Here is a 23,354-nt window from a genome sequence, read left to right as displayed (position 1 = left end):
CCAGTTGGCCGCAATGGCCGGTGCTGTGCCATTTCGAAGCCAGGAGCCAGGAGCTTCTTCTGGGTCTCCCACGTGGGTGCAGGGGCCCAAGGACTTGAGCCATCTTCTACTGTTTTCCCAGGCCATAGCAGAGAGCAGGATGGGAAGTAGAGCAGCCGGGACTTGAACCGGCACCCATATGGGATGCTGGTGCTTCAGGCCATGGCGTTAACCAGCTGCACCACAGTACCAGCCCCATCCTGTATTTTTCTTACAGTTTTTAATTCATGAATATAGATGATCAAAATCCTTAATAATTATTAAATTATTTAAACATTTAAGAATATAGGATTGGGTTAGCATTAGAAGTTAATGTGGTTCACAGAAAAAGGGGCAGATATTTAGTGTAGCAGTTAAGATGCCATTTGGAGCACCTGCATGTCATATCAGAGTGTCTGGGTTTAAGTCTCAGCACTGTTTCTGATTCCAACTTCCTGTTAATGCATACCCAGGGAAGCAGCAGGTGATGGCTGAAGTAATTGGGTCCCTGTCACCAGCATGGGAGAATCACACTGAGTTCTGGCCTCCTTTTTTGGCCTGGCCCAGCCCAGGCTTATTGAATGAATTTGGGAAGTGAAGCTTTGTATGGAAGATCTCTGTATGTGTATATATCTGTGTTTCAAATAAAAGATAAAGATAAATAATTTAAAGATGAAATTACCTGTTGATTAATTAACAAACATTTTATTTTATGATAACATGGATGTGTGAAAAAATTGCTATAAAATTTAAATTTCAGGCACCAACATTGTGGCACAGTGGGTTAAACTGTTGCCTGCACCGCTGGCATCCCATGTGAGTACCAGTTTAGGTCCTGTATGCTCCACTTCCAATCCTGCCCTCTGCTAATATGCCTGGGAAAGCAACAGAGGATTGCCCAAGAACTTGGGCCCCCACATCCATGTGGGAGACCAGATGAAATTCTAGGTTCCTGGCTTAGGCCAGGCCCAGCACTGGCTGTTGCAGTCATATGGAGAGTGAACCAGCAAATGGAAGAGCTCTCTCTCTCCCTCTCAGACTCTCCCTCCCTCTTTGTAACTGTGCCTTTCAAATAATCAATCTTTTTAAAAAAATAAAATTCAAATTTCATTTTAGGTAACTCAGAAAACTAGAAGGACTGAACTTTCTTAAGTCTCTGTATCTAAATTTATGTATATACAAGTATACATATGTAAAATTACACAGGAACTCTACATCAAACATTATCTTTAATGATCAAATATTAAGATTCCTTTGAGATTAAGGACAAGAATAATGCCTGCAATTACTACTGCTGAGCAACATTTTAATTAAGGTTCTAGAAGAATAGAATAGAATGAAGAGCCCAGAAACAAATATACACTTATGTGAACATTTGACACATGATGAAGTGTCACTGCAAACCAATGGATAATTGTGTTTAGGTCAATTTGGTATCTAAATGAAAAAATAAAATTGTACGTCTTCTCAAATATCAGTTACAGCTAGGTTATGCACCTAAATGCAAAAGGAAAAGCTACATTGTTAGAAAATACCATTATGGCTACAAATTTAGGAAAGAATTTCCTAAACCTCAAAGCACTAACCATTAAAGAAAGAGATCCTGAAGTTTGAGTACATTAAAATTCAGAGCTGTGTATCAAAAGAACCCATACAACATATAAAAAGACAATCCATAGAATAGGAAGATATTTGCAACAAATACAGTTGTTAAAAGACCCATATCTAGAATGTATCAAGAGTTCATATATAACCCAATAGGAAAAAAGCACCTGTTTTTAAAACATGCATAAAAGATCTGAAGAGGTCCTTCACAAAGAAACAATTAACATGAGAAAGCATTCAATCTCATAACTACTCAGAGACTTGCAGACTGAAACCTTCCTGATAAACTACTACACATCTATAAGACTGGGAGGAAAAAAAGTAAAAATTGTTCAGTACTAATGTTGCTATGAATATGGAAAATGGACAACTTTTTTGCCTTAAACAATTTCTCATTGAAGTTGAAGATGCATATTCTATAACTGAGAAATTCTGTTTTTATGTTTAAGCCTTAGAGAAATTTGTGGTTATGTCTGCCATTATGCATTTCTGGTAATATTCATGACACCATTGTTCATGAGGAGGAAAACCTAACAACAACACAAGTGTCGACACTTGAGTAGATAAGCACTGGGGAAATCATGCCATGACATTGTAAAAAGCAGAAAAATTAATACAGTACCTGCTGTGACATGCTAGTAGATGGTAATTGCAAAAGTTAAGATAATAACTTTTTAGGAGAGTGGATTGTGATCAAGAATAGCAGTGTGGAGGATCTTATGAGATGTACGTAATACTCTATTTCTTGATCTGGATGGTGGCCATGTAAATTCTTTGCATTTATTATGCATTTATGTTTTATGCATTTTTTCTGAAGGGGCACTATATTTAACATTCACATTTTTAAACCTTTAAAAAAGTAAAAATGGAGTTCACTTATTTTTATCAATTTATGAAGTTTTTAATTTGAAAGGATGAATAGAGATTAGACCCCCTTTTTCAGGACTGGAATGTGAATATGAAAATAATTGCACTATAGTGCAATAAATTTTGTATTATAAGTATGTGTGAAATACTTTGTGTTTTAGAGAAGAGTTTCTCTTTGCCTTCGTTATCAAAGCAAGAACACCCTAAAAAGGTTCCATTGTTTCTTGAGGGCAGCATGAATTTTAAAGTTAGGCATAAGTTTGAATCAGCTCTAATATGTCATTCACGTTAATCAGCTAACTGAATTTCTGTGAGCCTCAGTTTTTCCAACCATAAAATATGGCTAATATTTTTTGTAATAACAAAGATTGGGAAAAAATGGAAGTCACATATCTAGCTTAGTGCATTACACTTATAAAGGTTCTCACAAAGGAGTATTGGTTGCTTTACTGTTGTTTTTGTTAATATTGTTTTAAATTGGCATTATAGTTATCACTGTTTTTGATAAGTGAATCAGAATTAGCCAGGTACAGAGTAAGTTAAAGAGGTAAAGACCAGGCAGGAAAGAATGTCAAAGCGGGAGTCTCATTAACTGGGAGAATAAGAAGGGCTTATGGATTTTCATTTTTTATTGAGGGCATAGCACATAGTTAAATGCACAGGTTCTTTAATTTCTGTGCTATATATGGACACATGTAACCAGTTTCCAGATCCTCAGGAGATTCTCTCATGCCTATCCTTTATGCCTCTCCCACATTCTGCATTTTTTTTCAACCTGTAACCTCATAGAGTAGGTCTATAAATGGAATCATGATATGTGCATTTTTTTATTGATGAAGCAAGATGGCTGCTTTCATTACTCATGTTATGTCCGTTATTTTGTTCATTTCTATTACTGTGATACTCAGTGTATGAGCATACTATAATGTATTTATTTATTCTATTAATAGCCATTGAATTGTTTCTAGGTTTTGGTTAATGTGAATAAAGCTGTCGTGAACATTCTTATAATTCTTTTTTGATGGACACAGTCATTTCTGTTCGGTATATCTAGAATTAGCTAGCATTTATGTACATCAGAATTCAGCTTTAGTATATACTGCCAAATAATTTTCAAGATGGTGATATCTCTTTATACTCCCACCAGTAATTAACAGAATTCTAGTTGCTTCAGCATCCTCACCTATACTTTGATGATCACATTTGTTTAAGATCCCATGTTGTGGTGTAGGGCTTTTGGTCAACAATTAAGAGGCTGGTTAGAATGTCCACATCCCACTTTGGAGTACTTGGGTTCATTCTGTCCCCAGCTCTAGCTCTTGATTCTAGCTTCCTGCTAATGCGGCCCTTTGCAGGCAATTGATGATGGCTCAAATAATCAAGTTTCTGCCACCCACTTAAGAGACATGGCTCTCTCCTGGCTGGATCAGCCCCAGGCAATGTGGGCATTTGGAGAGTGAGCAAGAAAATGGAAGTTTACATTAATGGAATAGTATATTTTCTTCTCTATTACTAGGATTGAATGATCCATCTTTTTTTTTTTTTTTTTTTTTTTTTTTTTGACAGGCAGAGTGAACAGTGAGAGAGAGGGACAGAGAGAAAGGTCTTCCTTTTGCCGTTGGTTCACCCTCCAATGGCCGCCCCAGCCAGCGTGCTGCGGCCGGCGCACCGCACTGATCCGATGGCAGGAGCCAGGTACTTATCCTGGTCTCCCATGGGGTACAGGGCCCAAGCACTTGGGCCATCCTCCACTGCAGTCCCTGGCCACAGCAGAGAGCTGGCCTGGAAGAGGGGCAACGGGGACAGAATCCGGCGCCCCGACCGGGACTAGAACCCGGTGTGCCCGTGCTGCAAGGCGGAGGATTAGCCTAGTGAGCCGCGGCGCCGGCTGATCCATCTTTTTTTACGAGAGAGGAGAAAAAGATTCCTCTTTTATTTATATTTTATTTTATTTTATTTTATTTTACAGGTAGAGTTACAGACAGTGAGAGAGAGACAGAGAGAAAGGTCTTCCTTCCGTTGGTTCACTCCACAAATGGCCGCCACAGCCGGCACTGCGCTGCGCTGATCCGAAGCCAGGAGCCAGGTGCTTCTTCCTGGTCTCCCATGCGGGTACAGGGGCCCAGGCACTTGGGCCATCCTCCACTGCACTCCCAGGCCACAGCAGAGAGCTGGACTGGAAGAGGAGCAACCGGGACTAGAATCAGGTGCCCCTGTGGGATGCCAGCACTGCAGGTGGAGGATTAACCAAGTGAGCCATGGCGCTGGCCCAGTAAAATATGTGGATTAAGAAAATGAACATTATAATGACAATCACTTTAAGTAGCACTCTGACCTCAGAATTGGCCCTTAAGGCATTCTGGTCTGGCTGAAAAGCCCCCCAAGAGCATTTCAGGTATGGAAAGCCAAGGCACTGTGGCAAAAAAAGTCCTACATGAAGGAACTCAGTGGGTAAGACCCCAGTAGAAAGAAGTGGTCATCAAAGAAGGAGGTACTTTTCTCTGAAGGGAGGAAAGAATTTCCACTTTGCTTTTGGCCTTGTCTAAATACTGAAGGAGTCTGTGGAGTCTGAAGGCTTCCGTAGCCTAGGCAGTTCATGTAAAGAGCTTCAGGTGATCACTGCCGTCATACATAAGAGTATTAATTGTTAAATTAACAATAGGAGTCACTGTGTACTAATTTCCCATTTCTGTTCTCAAAGATTTGTATTATGAGAGTTAACAGTAAAACTTGTTTTCAGGCCGGCACCGCAGCTCAATAGGCTAATCCTCGGCCTGTGGCGCCGGCACCCCAGGTTCTAGTCCCGGTCAGGGTGCCGGATTCTGTCCTGGTTGCTCCTCTTCCATTCCAGCTCTCTGCTTTGGCCCGGGAGTGCAGTGGAGGATGGCCCAAGTGCTTGGGCCCTGCACCCGCAAGGGAGACCAGGAGAAACATCTGGCTCCTGGCTATGGATCAGTGCGGTGCGCTGGCCGCGGTAGCCATTGAGGGTTGAACCAATGGCAAAAAGAAGACCTTTCTCTCTGTCTCTCTCACTGTCCACTCTGCCTGTCAAAAAAAAAAAAAAAAAAAAAAAACTTGTTTTCAAAGATTTATTTATTTATTTCATTTTAGTGTATTAAGTGGAGGGTATTCTTATATCTAAAAAATTTTAGTTATGCCTAAATGTCCAACTCCATTGCTTGTTTTCTTAGGTGCTTCCTTAATGAAGGATAAAACTTGTTCTCAAGGACTTACTTTCTTTTAATGTATTAAATGGAGGGTATTCTTATGTATCATAAGAATGAATCATAATTATAGTTATGTCTAAGTGCTGGAAAAGATGTATCATTCTTGCGTGTTACTTCAATTAAGTTTCTTTAAAAAAAAAAAGTGAAATTAACTTTGAGATGCAATGACTTTGAACAGCCCTTGTCTCAGCTGTTGAGCAACAGGTTTTTTGTTTTTGTTTTTCATGCAAATTGTTGAACTCTACTTAGTATAGAGTTGGTCTTCTGTGTAAAAAGTTAATTGAAAGTGGATCTTAGTGGGGAATGGGCTTGGGAATGGGGGAAGGAGGAGGAGGAAGGGTGGGAATGTGGATGAGAGGGTGAGTATGGTAGGAAGAATCACTATATTCCTAAAGTTGTACTTAATGACATGCACAGCGGAAGTTTGTATTCTTTAAATAAAAGGTTTCTTTGGGAAAAACAAAAGAAATGAAATGGATTTGATTTTAGCTATTGTAAACCAAATACAGTATAAATGATGTTATCATTAATATGCTAGAAATGATCTTAAAATGCTTCAGGTGGAGTAGGTGTTGTAGTGTAGCAGATTAGGCTGATACTTGGGCTGCCTGCTTCCCATATTGGAGTGCTGTTTTGAGTACTGGCTACTCTGATTTTGATCCTGCTCCCTGCTAATGCACCTCCTAAGCAGCAGATGATGGCTCAAATATTTGGGTCCCTGCCACCCATGTGGGAGACCCAGATGGAGTGCCTGGTTCCTGGCTTCAGCCTTGACCAATCTCAGCTGTTAAGCCATTTGTGTACTGAATCAGCAGATTGAAGATCTTTTGATCTCTCTCTATTTCTCTGTCTCCCCCTCCCTTTCAAATAAATAAATAAATCTTTCTAGAAAGTACTTTGGGCACTGATACTACTGGATGATTTTTAAGTGCCTTTTTATGAATAAATATGTGTTTTTTTTAAAAAAAATATTTATTTGTTTGAAAGAGTTACACAGAGAAAGGAGAGGCAGAGAGAGAGAGAAGTCTTCCATCTGCTGGTTCACTCCCCAGTTGGCCACAACGGCCAGTGTTGTGCCTATCTGAAGCTAAAAGCCAGGAGCTTCTTCCAGGTCTCTCACATGGGTGCAGGGGCCCAAAGACTAGGACCATCATCTACAGCTTTCCCAGGCCATAGCAGAGAGCTGGATCGCAAGTGGAGCAGCCCGCTCTCGAACTGGTGCCTATATGGGATGCCGGCACAGGCTGCGGCTTTACCTGGTATGCCACAGTGCTGGCCCCAATATATGTGTTTTAATATAGGTTACTATTGGACTTGTGATTTTAATAGCTAATTATTATCTGTCATCAAAGGTTGAAAAGATCCTCATTAAAATGTGTGCTGGAAGCAGGCATTTTGCCTGTATCTCACACTGGAATACCTGGGCTGAATTCTTGATTCTGGCTACTGACTCCAGCTTCCTGATAACACATTGTAATGGTGATGGCTTAAGTAATTGGGTTTCTGCAACCCATATGAGGATCTGAATTACATTCCCAGCTCCTTCTAAGCCCTATCCCAGCCTTATCCATTACTGGCATTTGGGGAGTGAATCAGCAGATGAGAGTACTCACTTGCTCACTCTTTCTCTGGCTCTCAAATAAATACATAATTTTAAGAAACAAACTTGGAGGCAATTTTTAAAAAACAAGGTTATGTCTGTCACACAAATCTCAGCATTTACAGCTTTAATTGTATCCTTATAATATTAATTTTTTGTTTTATTATTGTATTATATGACTACAGTAATATATGCACGTTTGTCCAACTGTACCTAATTTTTTTTAGAATTCATATAGCAATAGAGAGTGATAACAAAGATTAATTGAATGTATCCCATGTGCAGAGTACTTTGTTAAATTCTTATTATCTTAACATATTCATCTGATTCTCACAATAAGCATGTTATTGGATTTTTTTTTAAAGTATGTTTCTCAGTTGAGATTTATTTCCCCAGTATTCTTTCATCACCCATTCTGGAATTTTTTTCTGGTTTGACAAGAGGTGTGAAAAATACACTGGATTTGTTCTGTTTGAATTATTTGTTGGAAACCAGCTCACTAGAATAAAAGTTCTTAAGGGCCAAGTACTCTAGGAACACAGAAAAGAGATACTTAGCTTGATATTGGTGGTTTCAGGGAAAAACTTAATTCCCTGTGTAAGCCATAAATTCTAAGGAAGTATTATACTAGAGATGGCCTTTAAACTATGGGGATTTACAACTCTGTGTATAGTCTAGGCCTCTGGCATTTTGCTGCATATCAACATAATATATATTTCAAAATGAATGACCTGCATATATTTGCTGATAACATTAGTGACCATATATCTATTCAAAAGTGGTAATACTGAAATTTTTTCAATATTTTTGAAGGTTTTGAAAGAGGGAAGGAAGATATTTCTCAAAATAAAGATGAATCTTCACTTTCTATGTCAAAGAGCAAGGTAAGCATACTGTTGACCACATTTATATGATTATGACATTATTTTCTAATATTTAAGATAAGGGATCTAACACTGAAATTCTATCAAGCTTTTATGGGATAATTTTATATTGATATATTTAAACCATGTAGTATATATGAAAAGAACAAAATACCACAAAAGTGCTGTTATTTACTTGGAAATACAACCTCTTGGTAACCTGTGTTCTCTCCAGAGTAATGCTGATTCTGATATGTTTTCTACAGCAGTAGTCAGGCTGGTGTCTGAGTCTTCAGAGATGTTCATGTTTGTTTGATAGGAATTCTTAAGAGTATTTGGTTTAATCAAATGGCAGTCTATATGTATATATATATTTACCAATTAAAGGCCAGAGATCTTTGCAGTAACAACCTACAATTGAACATTTTCTTGGAATAAGACATAGTTTCTAAATCAGTATTTCTCAGATTGTAATACTCTCATATATAACTCTAAGGTCTTGTAAGAATTATTTTTCTTTTTTAAGAAAACTGCATTTTTTTTTTTTCAAATTTTTGGTTAAGGTAATTTTTTGACACCTGGGAAGAGTGTAATGCAGTATGCTAGCACATATACAAAGTGTAAACCAGTCATGCCAGGCACTTAGACTTCCCATTTCCCCTATCTTTTCTTTTGTTGGACAGTTTTTTTCTTTAAGAGTACATATTCAGGGCCAACGCCGTGGCTCACTTGGTTAATCCTCCACCTGCAGTGCCGGCGTCCCACATGGGTGCTGGGTTATAGTCCCGGTTGCTCCTCTTCCAATCCAGCTCTCTGCTGTGGGCTGGGAGGGCAGTGGCGCATGGCCCAAGTGCTTGGGAGGTGTGGGAGGCTGGGAGGAAGCACCTGGCTCCTGGCTTCAGATCGGCACAGCACAGTGCCGGCCATAGCCGCTATTTGTGGAGTGAACCAACGGAATGAAGACCTTTCTCTCTGTCTCTCTCTCTCTCTCTCACTGTCTAACTCTATCTGTCAAATAAATTTAAAAAAAAAAAGTACATATTCAAATTGAGAAAGACTATAGTACAGTTTCTCTACAGGTTTGTAGTTCACTAGATTTTCTATAATTTGCAGACTGTTCTGTCTGATCAGGTTTAGTGTCAGGAGTAGCTTTTATGTTTGTGGAATCAAGCTTCAGTGACTCTAGGAAAACCTTTCTCTTAAGCCAGTAAACTCTGCTGTTCTCTGCTATAGATCATACTCTTATAACCATATGTTTTTTGTTCTTATTCTTGGGAGTGATTGATAGAATTACATAATTTGTTTGTATTTATGATTTTACACAAATATTATTCATACTTTTCGAATATCTATTACATAAAAGTTCATTTATCATGTATAAAGTACTTAATCTAGAAGTTTGGTAGTACTTTGCATTTATATAATATGAACACATGTATAGTATGTATGTGTATAATTTTACATATGTATATATACATGCATGTGCATACATAATATTATAAATATTATATGTAAATGCCTCAGTCATGGAGGGAAGAAAAGATTTCTTCCCTTTCCTATTGCAGAGTATGTGAGTAAAACCAGTATAACAAAAAGACAGATTAAAGAGAAGAAAGCTGACAAATTGATGCAATACAAACTCTGTGTAACAAAGGTTAGGGTTCAAGAAGAAGACCCTCTTCTGGGTATTTTCATGGTTTTGGCATATACAATCATGTAGAAATCATTTAGACAAAGGAGAATATGATTTAATAATCGTAAGCTGGGAGGAATTTAGCAAGGCCTGTTTGTTCAGATTCTTGGTGTCTGTCTTTGGATCCTTTCTCTTGAGTAGAGAGGGAGTACTTCCCTCAAGGGAAGGGTAGAAAGTTCTTTTGTAGCCCTCTGGAGGAGAAAGGTGAGAGAAAGTCAGATAGTGGCTCTCCTGTTCCCTTCATTCTACATGCCTGGATGCCATATTTTGGAGTGGTAGTTTCTGAGCCCTATCAATCATTTTTTTAATTTATTTTTTCTTTATTTGAAAGGCAGAGTTAGAAGAGAGAGAGAAGGAATGAATCTTCAGTCCATTGGTTCACTCCCCAAATGGCCGCAATAGCCACAGCTGAGACAGACCAAAGCCACGAGCCTGGAGCTTCTTCCTGATGTCCCACACGGGTGCAGGAACCTAAGCACTTGGGCCATCTTTCACTGCTTTCCCAGGTGCATTAGCAGGGAGCTGGATTGGAATCGGAGCAGCTGGATCCCGAGCCAGCACCCATATGGGATGCCATTGTCACAAGTGGAAGCTTAAGCTGCTATGCCACAATACTGGCCCCTGGTCAATCATTTTACATGAGTTGCGTAGTTCAAGAAAATCAAAGAGGCAATAATTTGTCTTGGATCTGACACAATTAGAATGCAGTGGAATTTTTAATATTTTTTAAGATTTATTATTTATTTGAAAAGCAACGTTACAGAGAGGCAGAGAGAGATTCTCTATCTGCTGGTTTACTCCCCAGATGGCTGCAGTGGCTGGAGCTGAACCGATCAAAGCCAGGAGCCAGGAGCTTCTTCAGGTTTCCCACACTGCTGCATGGACCCAAGGACTTGGTCCATCTTCTACTGCTTTACTACACCATAGAAGAGAGCTGGATCAGAAGTGGAGCAGCTTAGTCTTGAACTGGCGCCCATATAGGATGCTGGCACTGCAGGCAGTGGCTTTACCCGCTATGTCACAGCGCCAATCCTGAATTTTTGATTTTTAAATATAAGCTATTTTCAAGCAGTTCATACTAAAATTGATTAGTGTACGCATGTTATCTCATTTAACCTCAAAATAACCCTGTGAGTTAGTAGTAATTGTCTCATTTTACAAATGAGGAAACTAAGACTGACAGAGATTAAATCACATATCGAAGCCATGTAGTCTGTAAGGGGACAGTAGTTAAAGGGAAAGAAAGAGAAAGAGAGAAAGAAAATATAAAAGCAAAACATTCTAAGGCCATTTAACAAAGAGGCAAGAAGTTCTATACATTAAATCCTGTGGTTATCATTAAGCTACTAATCAAAGTTTATGAAAGAAGGGACACTTTGGGGCCGGCGCTGTGGCACAGCGGGTTAAAGCCCTGGCCTGAGGTGCCAGCATCCCATATGGGCACCGGTTCTAGTCCCGGCTGCTCCTATTTCGATCCAGCTCTCTGCTGTGGCCTGGGACAGCAATGGAAGATGGCCTCAGTCCTTGGGCCCCTGCCCCCACGTGGGAGACCCAGAAGAAGCTCCTGGCTCCTGGCTTCGGATTGGCACAACTCCGGCCATTGCAGCCATCTGGGGAGTGAACCAGTGGATGGAAGACCTCTCTCTCTGTCTCTACCTCTCTCTCTGTCTCTACCTCTCTCTGTAACTCCGTCTTTCAAATAAATAAAGTAAATCTTAAAAAAAAAAAAAAGGGACATTTAAAGATCTCCAACAAAAATATGGTGGTATTTAAGAGGTATGTTAATACATAAAACTTAGAAAATTAAAAAAATCTGTGGAACTAGTTTGTTTTTCAGAACTGAACTACAAATATGACAAATATCCCTTGAGGTACATGTGCTCCAATTTATAAGCTTGTGTACAACACCCTTCTGCTCTCTGGTCCCTTATGTATAGAAATCTTTCAAGAATGACCAAGCCAGATTTTTGTCATTTGGAATTGTTGGAGAAACAGATTTCTTCTTGTTCTTAAGATGTCTTAAATTTGAGTCTGGTTGAGATTCTTTGTGAACAGTTTTAAAAGATAAGAAAACAATATAGTAAGATGACTAAGAACATAAGGCTAGAAATTAGACCAGGGTCCAAATCCCAGCTCATCTGCTTACTGCTTGTGCTTGAATGATTCTGCAATGATATTTAATCTACTCATCTCATTAGTGAAAGGGGATAGATAATACTATTGTATTATGGCATTACTGTAAGTATTACATGATGTAGTATACATAAAGGTTTTTTTTTTTTTTTTTTTTTTTTTGACAGGCAGAGTGGACAGTGAGAGAGAGAGACAGAGAGAAAGGTCTTCCTTTTGCCGTTGGTTCACCCTCCAATGGCCGCCGCGGCCGGCGCGCTGCGGCCGGCGCACCGCGCTGATCCGATGGCAGGAGCCAGGAGCCAGGTGCTTTTCCTGGTCTCCCATGGGGTGCAGGGCCCAAGCACCTGGGCCATCCTCCACTGCACTCCCGGGCCACAGCAGAGGGCTGGCCTGGAAGAGGGGCAACCGGGACAGAATCCGGCGCCCCGACTGGGACTAGAACCCGGTGTGCCGGCGCCGCTAGGCGGAGGATTAGCCTAGTGAGCCGCGGCGCCGGCCCCATAAAGGTATTTAATATGGTACTTGATAAATAGTAAGCAGCAGTGAACTTTTATTAAGTTGTAAGCAAATACTATTAATATTCTTCATTTAAAAGTATCTAAAAGTATATTAAAATAAACCGTTTCCTACTAAGTTGTGGGTAATAGACTCCTGGTCATTTTAAACATGCTCTGATTATATAACTGTGCCACCTTTGCATTCCCAGGGTCAGGAGAATACAGAGGCTTGTTTGGCTGGAGGAGTTTTGTAGGATTATTTTGGTTATATTTATGCCATCATCATGGTACTAAGCAGAGTGATGTTAGAAGGCAAGATCTACAAGGAATAACTTTAACAAAGATTTAGCTAGGTTGATCCCCATGTTGAGGGTTTTTGTGGTTCCCTTCCAGTTCAGCCAGTTACTATCATCACTAAATTGGCATTTCATACCAATGCAGAGAAGTTTTTTTTTTTTGAAGAGATGAGTGAAATGAACTGCAAGTGTCAGTTTCATTTTTACTTTATTAATTCATCAGATATTTATTGGGTCTTTTTTTCAGGTGACACATTGTGTATCATTGATGAATAAACATGCTGTCTGCCTTCATAGACTTTAAAAAAAAAAAAGATTTATTTATTTTGCTTGAAAGGCAGAGTTACAGAGAGAGATGGAGAGACAGAGAGAAATCTTCCATCTGCTGATTCACTCCCCAAATGGCCACAATGGCTGGGGTTGGGCCAGGCCAAAGCCAGGATCCAAGAACTTCATCTGGGTCTCCCACATGGGTTCAGAGATCTGAGTACTTGGGCCATCTTCTCTGCTCTCCCTGGTGCATTAGCATGGAGCTATATCAGAACTGGAGCTGGGAGTTGAACTGGTGCCTATATGGGAATCCCAGCATCACAGGTGGCAGTTTAGCCAATTATGCCACAACACTGGCCCAAACCCTGATGGATCTTAAAATTGAGTGAGGGAGTATATATCTAAAGGTTTTTTATCATTGCTTACACCTGGTGATATTACGTAGATCTGGTCGTTCAACACTTGAAAGTCATTTTTTGAATCAAGTTCCTTATACTTTATTGGCACTGGGAGTATTGCTGAGAACTTTATCTTCTCCTTTGTCTAACAATGGGTAACAATGAAAATCTTAGGAAATTAAAGGAATATGTTTAATTTTTTTGTTAAAAGATATACAGAAACAGCATTTAGTGTTGTGCTCTTCTACTCTGGGAAGATAATATGATCTCTTTCAGTAAGCACTGAGTTAGAAGTTTCATGGACCCCTGAACCCATGTGGGGGACCCACGTGTGTGACACACGTGTGTCACCTGAAAAAAAGACCCAGGTTCTGATCCCTGCTATATTAATGATTATTCTCCCTGAATCCTCCTTTCATGATTTGTAAAATGGAGGGGAAAACCACCTGTTGGAACCAACTCTCAAGGTTCTTATGAAGATTACATAAAAATATGAAGCATAAACTGAGAAGTCAGGAGCAAATATAAGACATTAGAAACAATTTAAGTGTACTGGGTTGGTAGAAAATAAATGCCAGGAATATTGATGTGTAAACACTGTACAGGCCTGCGCTGCAGCTCACTAGGCTAATCCTCCGCCTTGCGGCGCCGGCACACCAGCTTCTAGTCCCGGTCAGGGTGCCAGATTCTGTCCCGGTTGCCCCTCTTCCAGGCCAGCTCTCTGCTGTGGCCAGGGAGTGCAGTGGAGGATGGCCCAGGTGCTTGGGCCCTGCACCCCATGGGAGACCAGGAAAAGCACCTGGTTCCTGGCTCCTGCCATCGGATCAGCGCGGTGCGCCGGCCGCAGCGCGCCGGCCGCGGCGGCCATTGGAGGGTGAACCAACGGCAAAGGAAGACCTTTCTCTCTGTCTCTCTCTCTCACTGTCTACTCTGCCTGTCAAAAATAAATAAATAAATAAATAAAAAACACTGTACAAATTAGGTAGGATGGTTAAATATTAGTTTGTGAAGGTATTTATATTTCTTCCCATTGACAGAGGTGTAACAACTTTGGCTTTGTTTGCAACAATCTACTAGAATCTTCAGGGTTTGGTTTTCTTATTTAGAATATTTAAACTGTATGAAAAACATTACTTTGGCTACTTTTGTATAAGAATAACAAAATAATTATATATGTTCTTAGAAACACTCTGAAAAATATAATGTAATAATTTACAGATGATCTTATTTAACTTCACATTCTAGATTAATTTATTGATTTATTAATTTATTGATTAATTTTTACTTTGTGTATTTGAAGGCTTGACATGTAGGAGAAAAAAATCAGTATTTGAAAGTGTACATTTTCTTAAATTATAGCAATGTCACAAATATAACTTTAACATTAATTTCTATATGACATGTAAAGAACAAGTGAAGACTAATTATTATTTCTCTTCTGTTCATTTCTGTATGATTTCAGTCTGAATCTAAACTTTATAATGGCTCAGAGAAGGACAATTCAACTTCAAGCAAACTCACGAAAAAAGAATCTCTTAAGGTTAGTTTTTACAGTTATTTCTATAAAGTTATTTACATTGTGCTTTTCATGTGCCTTTCAAAGTAGACTAATTGTAACCATATATGTATGTTCCTAAAGAAGGAAAAAAATTTCAGAGAGACAGGTGGACAGGCACACAGAGAAAGTATTAATATTTGTAGGATGCAATAGAGTTACCTAATCAGGCTGCTTGGTAACTGCACAGACTGTTGTAGGCCTATCCTGACCCCTCAGGGGCCTGGGATTTGCTATCTCAACAGCTGTACCAGGCTAGCAAGCATAGAAATGTGTTGTAAAACAGGTGATGGGAGACCCCTACCTTTCACCTTACACAAAAATTCACTCAACATGGATTAAAGACTTAAATCTACGACCTGACACCATCAAATTATTAGAGAGCATTGGAAAAACCCTGCAAGATATAGGTACCGGCGATGACTTCTTGGAAAACACCCCAGAAGCACAGGCATTCAAAGCCAAAATCAACTATTGGGATTGCATCAAATTGAGAAGTTTCTGTACTGCAAAAGAAACAGTCAGGAGAGTGAAGAGACAAACAAACAACCCACTTAAGAGATGGGCCAAGGACCTCAATAGACATTTTTCAAAAGAGGAAATCCAAATGGCCAACAGGCACATGAAAAAATGGTCAAGATCACTAGCAATCAGGGAAACGCAAATCAAAACCACAATGAGGTTCCACCTCACCCCAGTTAGAATGGCTCACATTCAGAAATCGACCAACAACAGATGCTGGAGAGGATGTGGGGAAAAAGGGACACTAACCCACTGTTGGTGGGAATGCAAACTGGTCAAGCCACTATGGAAGTCAGACTGGAGATTCCTCAGAAACCTGAATACAACCCTACCATACAACCCAGCCATACCACTCCTTGGAATTTACCCAAAGGAAATTAAATTGGCAAACAAAAAAGCTGTCTGCACCTTAATGTTTATTGCAGCTCAATTCACAATAGCTAAGACCTGGAATCAATCTAAATGCCCATCAACAGTAGACTGGATAAAGAAATTATGGGACATGTACTCTATAGAATACTATACAGCAGTCAAAAACAATGAAACCCGGTCATTTGCAACAAGATGCAGGAATTTGGAAAACATCATGCTGAGTGAATTAAGCCAGTCCCAAAGGGACAAATATCATATGTTCTCCCTGATCAGCGACTACTTAACTGAGCACCAAGGGGGAAACTCGTTGAAATGAAATGGACACTATGAGAAACAGTGACTTGATCAGCTCTTGTCCTGATGGTTGATGTACAATGTAATACTTTATCCATTTTAGTATTTTTTTTTGTTCTAGTACCATTGGTTGAACTCTGTAATTAACACACAATTATTCTTAGGTGTTTAAATTTTAACTGAAAAGTGATCCCTGTTAGGAATTTGGAAAACATTATGCTGAGTGTAATAAGCCAATCCCAAAGGGACAAATAACACTTGTTCTCCTTGATAGGTGACAACTAACTGAGCACCAAAAAGGAAACCTGTTAAAGTGAAATGAACACTAGGAGAAATGGTGACTTGATCAGCCCTCACCCTGACTGTTGATGAGCAACTTGATATGTTATCCCTCTTAGTATTTTTTTTGTTTGTTCTACTTAATACTTTTGGTTGAATACTGTAATCAATACACAATTCTTCTTAAGTGCTGAAACTTAACTGAAAAGTGATCGCTGTTAAATGTAAGAATGGGAATAAGAGAGGGAAGAGATGTGCAATTCGGGACATGCTCAGGCTGACTTACCTCAAACAGTAGAGTTAGAAACATACCAGTGGATTCCAATTCAATCACATCGAGGTGGCATGTACCAATGCCATCTCACTAGTCCCAGTGATCAATTTCTGTTCGCAGTTGATCATAATGATAGGACTAAGAACTAAAGGGATCACAGAAACAAAAATAGTGTCTGCAAATACTAGCTGATAGAATAAAAAAGGGAGAGAATGATCCAACATGGGAAGTGAGATACACAGCAGACCCATAGAATGGCAGATGTCCTAAACAACACTCTGGCCTCAGAATCAGCCGTTAAGACATGCGGATCTGGCTGAAAAGCCCATGAGAGTATTTCAGGCATGGAAAGCCAAGACACTCTGGGGAAAAAAAAAAAAAACCTAAATGAAAGATCTCCACGAGTGAGATCCCAGTGGAAAGAATGGGTCATCAAAGAAGGAGGTACCTTTCTCTGAAGGGAGGAGAGAACTTCCACTTTGACCATGGCCTTGTCTAAATATGATCAGAGTCAGTGAACTCAGGGGGCTTCCATAGCCTTGGCAGCTCATGACAAGAGCCTAGGGTGATTACTGATGCCATAAACAAGAGTGTCAATTTGTTAAGTCAACAACAGGAGTCACTGTGCACTTACTCCTCATGTAGGATCTCTGTCCTTAGTGTGCTGTACATTGAGATTTAATGCTATAACTAGTACTCAAACAGTATTTTTCACTATATGTTTCTGTGTGGGAGCAAACTGTTGAAATCTTTACTTAATGTATGCTAAACTGATCTTCTGTATATAAAGAGAAACGAAAATGAATCTTGATGTGAATGGAAGGGGAGAGGGAGTGGGAAAGGGGAGGGTTGCGTGTGGGAGGGACGTTATGGGGGGGAAGCCATTGTAATCCATAAGCTGTACTTTGAAAATTTATATTCATTAAAAAAAAGTTTGAAAGCAAAAAAAAAAAAAAAAACATGTGATGGGAAATTCTGGTGCACACTAAAATTACCAATAGCTGAGTCATGGGCTTAATTTGTCCCACAAGTAAGTGTGTGTGTGTGTATGTATTTTGTTTTGTTTTTAAAGATTTTATTTATTTGCATTTCCCTGATGGCTAGTGATCCTGGGTATTTTTTCATGTGTCTGTTGGCCATTTGGATTTCCTCTTTTGAACAATGTCTGTTTATGTCCTTTGCCCATTTGTTAACTTTGTTGTTTGTTTTGTTGCTGTGGAGTTTCTTGATCTCTTTATATATTCTGATTATTAATCCTTGATTAGTTGTATAGTTTGCAAGTAGTTTCTCCTATTCTGTCGGTTTCCTCTTCACTTTGCTATTTCTTTTGCAATGCAGAAGCTTCTCAATTTGATGTAATGCTATTTGTCAATTTTGGCTTCATACTTCTGCATATGGAAATCCAATTTTCCCCAGCACCATTTGTTGAAGAGACTGTTCTTGCTCCAAGGATTGGTTTTAGCTCCTTTATCAAAGATAAGTTTGTTGTAGATGCTTGGATTGATTTCTGTTCTGTTCCATTGGCCTGTGCATCTGTTTTTGTGCCAGTACCAGGCTGTTTTGATTATAACTGCCCTGTAGTATATCTTGAAATCTGGTATTGTGATGCCTTTGGCTTTGTTTTTGTTTTATAAGAATGCTTTAGCTATTTAGGGTCTCTTGTGTTTTCATATGAATTTCAGCATCATTTTGTTTTTTTATCTGAGAAGAATGTCCTTGATAGTTTGGTTGGTATAGCATTGAATTTCTGAATTGCTTTCAGTATGGACATTTTGATGATTTTGATTCTTCCAATCCATGAACATGGGAGAGTTTTCCAATTTTTTGTATCTTCTTCTATTTCTTTCTTTAATGTTTTGTAATTATCATCATAGAGATCTTTGTCATCCTTGGTTAAATTTATTTCAAGATATTTGATTTTTTTGTAGCTATTGTGAATGAGATTGATCTTAGAAGTTCTTTCTCAACCATGGCATTGTCTGTGAATACAAAGGCTGTTGATTTTTATGCACTGATTTTATATCCTGCTACGTTACCAAACTCATCTCTGAGTTCCAGTAGTCTTTCAGTGTAGTCTTTTGGATCCCCTCTATGTATAGAATCATGTCATCTGCAAATAGAGACAGGTTTTTTTTTTTTTTTTTTTGACAAGCGGAGTGGACAGTGAGAGAGAGAGAGAGAAAGGTCTTCCTTTTGCCGTTGGTTCACCCTCCAGTGGCCGCCGCGGCTGGCGTGCTGCGGCCAGCGCACCGCACTGATCCGATGGCAGGAGCAAGGTGCTTCTCCTGGTCTCCCATGGGGTGCAGGGCCCAAGCACCTGGGCCATCCTCCATTGCACTCCCTGGCCACAGCAGAGAGCTGGCCTGGAAGAGGGGCAACCGGGACAGAATCCGGTGCCCCGACTGGGACTAGAACCCAGTGTGCCGGCGCCGCAAGGCAGAGGATTAGCCTAGTGAGCCGCGGCGCTGGCCAAATAGAGACAGTTTGACTTCCTCCTTCCCAATTTGTTTCCCTTTATTTTCTTTTTCTTACGTAATGATTCTGGCTAAAACTTCCAGGACTATATTGAATAATAATGGTGACAGTGGGTATCCTTGTCTGGTTCCAGATCTCAGTGGAAATGCTTCCAACTTTCCCCCATTTACTAGGTTGCTGGCCAGGAATTTGTCATACATTGCCTTGATTGTGTCAAGGAATGTTCCTTCTACTCAAAATTTGCTCTGCATCTACTGAGATAATCATATGGTTTTTGTTCTACAATATGTTAATGTGATGTATCCCATTCATTGATTTGTGAATGTTGAACCATCCCTGCATATCACGGATAAATGGCACCTGATGAATGATCTTCTGAAGTGTTGGATTTGATTGGCTAGAATTTTTTTTGAGGATTTTTGCATCTGTGTTCATCAAGAAAATTCGCCTGTAATTCTCATTCTCTATTGTATCTTTTTTGGGGTTAGGAATTAAAGTGATACTGACTTCATAGAAAGAATTTGGGAGGGGTTTTCAGTTTTTATGGTTTGAAATTTTTACTATGAGATTATATTCTTGTATTATTATGTAATTAAAAAGAGGTAAAATTATTTCAAATGATACAGAGAAGTGCACTTAATCAGAAAAACTAGCCTTTCTTATCTAAAAATTGCTCCCAGCTATAAAACAAACAAATTAGTCTTTTTTTAATCCGAAGATGCTAGAATTCTAAAGATGTTTAAAATTTTATTTTTTAGGAGCTGCCACTGTGGCATAGGTAAAGCCTCTGCCTGTAGTCCCATATGAGTGCTGGTTGTGAGTCCCAGATGCTGCATGTCCAGTCCAGCTCCCTGCTAATGCACCTGGGAAACCAGTGGAAGATGGCCCACATGCTTGGGCCTCTGCATCCTAGTGAGAGACCCGGAAGAAGCTCCTGGCTCCTGACTTGGGACCACCCAGCTCTGGCCGTTAGAATCACTTGGAGAGTGAAGCAGCAAATGGAAGGTTTCTCTCTCTGTCTCTTCCTGTGTCTGTTTCTCCCTAACTCTGCCTTTCAGCTAATGAATAAATCTTTTTTTAAAATAATTTTATTTTTTAAAGATTTAAGATTCATTCATTGATTCATTCATTTGAAAGGCAGAGCAACAGAGAGAGACAGAGACATAGAGCTCTTCCATCCACTGGTTCATTCCAGAAATGGTAGAAATAGCCAGGCCACAGCCAACAGCTGAGAACTGTATCCTGGTCTCCCACGTCAGTGGCAGGTGCCTAAGCACTAGAGCCATCTTCTGCTGCTTTCCCAGGCACATTAGCAGGAAACTGGATCAGAAGCTGAGTAGCCAAGACTCTACCACTCTGTTATGGGTTGCTGGCTTTGTAAATGTGGGCTTAACCCACTGTGCCATAATGCTGGCCCCCAAGGCTTAGAATTTTATACTCTGCATTCTCTAGGCCTAAAAAATGGGAAAGAAATTGCTCATTTCTATTGAATTTTTAATTCTATTATTTTTACAAAATAGGTACAAAAGAAAAATTACCGAGAAGAAAAGAAAAGAGCCACAAAGGAGTTGCTCAGTACAATCACAGATCCTTCTGTTATTGTTATGGCTGATTGGCTGAAGGTCAGTATGTACTATATCTTGAATTCAGGTTGCTGGATATTTATCTACTGGAATGGACAAGCCAAAGTACACCTGTAGACCCACAAGACAAAAATGACTTCTGGGTTGATGGTTTTTCACAGGCAAAGAAACTATTAATTATATTCCAGAGGTTCTATATTCTAATCATAATGGCAAAAAAGAATCTTACGTCTCTCTTAAAGCAGCATCAAATATGGATAGTATTTCTTTTAAAAAGGGTTTTTGTTTGTGTGATATATTGTCTAATACAGTATATTATAAAAATATTTTATTGCTATTCAAATTATTTAGTATTATTGTGTATTTGGTATATTATTGAGATGAGATGAGACACATAGAAAAGTTATAATCCAAAAATGTTATTATCCAAAAACATAATTATCTGACAAAAATTATAATTCAAAATCTAATTATCTGACAAATACACATATTGCTATTTCTAAACCCTATTATTTTGGTCTTTGGTTATTTTTATTTCCTTTTCCCTCATCCAGTCACTCTATCTTCTTGCTTAATCTTATCTGAAGGATAGCTGGTAGGAATCTTCCAGGCTAATCCTAGTTTTAAAAGTAATCTTATAAGACTCTTACTTCCAGAAAGTTTTAGTACCTGCCATTTCCTGAGAATCACCACAGCCCCCAAAGCTTTCTACTTCAAAAGGTGGTAAGATCGCTAATGAAATAATCCTTCTAAGATCCGTCCTAGAAGTGCTGTCGCTGAAGTAAGAATGTGATCGTTTCCCTGATGATTCACATGATGTGAGTGTATTCAATCTTGTGCTGAAAACACCCTTCTGGCTTACTCTGGCTATACTTGGAAGTGTATTCATTCCAGCTCTCACTTGAGTTTTTCAGGGTCAAACCTACCCTCCAAAAGTTCCAGCCAAGTTTCCAAACTTTACCTCCATTTTGATCATTTCCCTCCATGTTCTACTGTCAACATCACCAGGATCCAGAATGTTAGCTCAGGGTAGCTCTCTTCCTTTCAATTTCCTCATCTTACCATCTCTTTTACATTTACACAGGGATTTTCTTTAAGATTTTCTCTTTTCTTTAAGTCTGCTCAAGATTCTCCCTTCCTAAATTTTTCTTATTTGCAGAGACTATGGTATGCCTATTTTGGGAGCCCTATATTTATTTCATAATTGATGTAAGTACTTTGAAAGAATGAATGTTTTACAGTAAATAAAAGTGAAGATAATTCCTATTTTTAACTTAATCTTTTATTAGCATCTTTTTGGATATTGTGAATTCAATCAGTTTCATAGAAATAATTTTAATATGTTACAGAAATATAAATTAATAGCAGAAGCTAGTGTAGACTTATTAAAAGAATCATTAAACCTGACAATGAAGAATACTTTATGACAATGAGATTCATGTAACTTGTATTTGAAAATTTCCTCCAAGAACTTTGTATGGCACATTTTATGTGATTACTAAGAATAAAATAATCTAAACAAGGTAGTTTTAGGAGCTACAAAAAGCTTCTTTTCTGACCACTCACTAAATATTTAAAGAGTGTCTCCTGTGGATTACCAATGTTTTCAGCATTGTTGCTAAGAGTGGTGAGGAGAAAAAATTGTCAAAGGCAGAATTGTTGCTGTCATTAATATTACAAAAAGAAAAATCTCAGTCAGTGCAGGAAGGTATATTTTAATGACCCTGGGTCTGGTCAGGAGGTTAGGAAAACTTTGTGACAATATAATATTTTGTAACTGTTGTCCTTGTCTTTCCCTAAAATTTAAAGTTCCTTGGAAGCAGAAGCTGTGTCATTCTTTTCAAGTCTGTTTGCAGTGCTTCTCATGTAATAGGTTTTTAAAAAAGTATATATTACATCTAAAGTGCATATGTTATGGAAATTCTAGATTAAAACATCCAATTTACTATTATGCTGTTTGTATCTCGCAGGGTAGAAAGAAAAAAACAAATAAGATCTTTTCTGTGTAAACTTATTGTTCGTAGATTCGTGGCACGCTAAAGAGCTGGACCAAGTTGTGGTGTGTGTTGAAACCTGGAGTGCTCCTGATATATAAAACCCAAAAAAATGGTCAGTGGGTAGGAACAGTCCTTCTGAATGCCTGTGAAATCATCGAGCGCCCATCAAAAAAGGATGGCTTTTGTTTTAAACTTTTCCATCCTTTGGAGCAATGTATTTGGGCAGTGAAGGTATGTAAGCACTGGCATACAGGTAAAAGTGTTAAGATGCTCATCCATGAGTAGCATGGAGATAAATCAATGATGTGATATCTGTCTGCTGCCAGATCTTTGTTTCTGTTTTCAAGCACGTCTTTTCCCTTTCTGCCTCTACCAACAATGAAATGTGCACCGGGGCCGGTGCCATGGCGCAGATTAATCCTCTGCCAGGCACCGGCATCCCATATGGGCACCGGATCTAGTCCCAGCTGCTCCTCTTCCAATCCAGCTCTCTGCTGTGGCCTGGGAAAACAGTAAAAGATGGCCCAAGTGCTCGG

The 23,354-nt window shown here is 39.2% G+C and overlaps 1 protein-coding gene across 11 annotated transcripts in view; it reads left to right on the top strand.

Moving 5' to 3' along the window:
• The window catches only part of OSBPL8 (oxysterol binding protein like 8), a 197,968-nt gene that overhangs the window by 128,851 nt on the left and 45,763 nt on the right, over nucleotides 1-23,354 (top strand). For all 11 annotated transcript variants that reach the window (XM_051846453.2, XM_051846454.2, XM_070052653.1 and 8 more), the window contains 4 exons: nucleotides 8,131-8,201; nucleotides 14,930-15,007; nucleotides 20,759-20,860; nucleotides 22,846-23,049. In XM_051846453.2, the coding sequence (XP_051702413.1) occupies nucleotides 8,131-8,201; nucleotides 14,930-15,007; nucleotides 20,759-20,860; nucleotides 22,846-23,049 (455 nt within the window). The remainder of the gene's footprint in view (nucleotides 1-8,130; nucleotides 8,202-14,929; nucleotides 15,008-20,758; nucleotides 20,861-22,845; nucleotides 23,050-23,354) is intronic.

The sequence above is a fragment of the Oryctolagus cuniculus genome, chromosome 11, assembly GCF_964237555.1.
Source record: "Oryctolagus cuniculus chromosome 11, mOryCun1.1, whole genome shotgun sequence".
Lineage (NCBI taxonomy): Eukaryota > Metazoa > Chordata > Mammalia > Lagomorpha > Leporidae > Oryctolagus > Oryctolagus cuniculus.
This window is presented reverse-complemented; position numbering and strand designations above follow the sequence as displayed.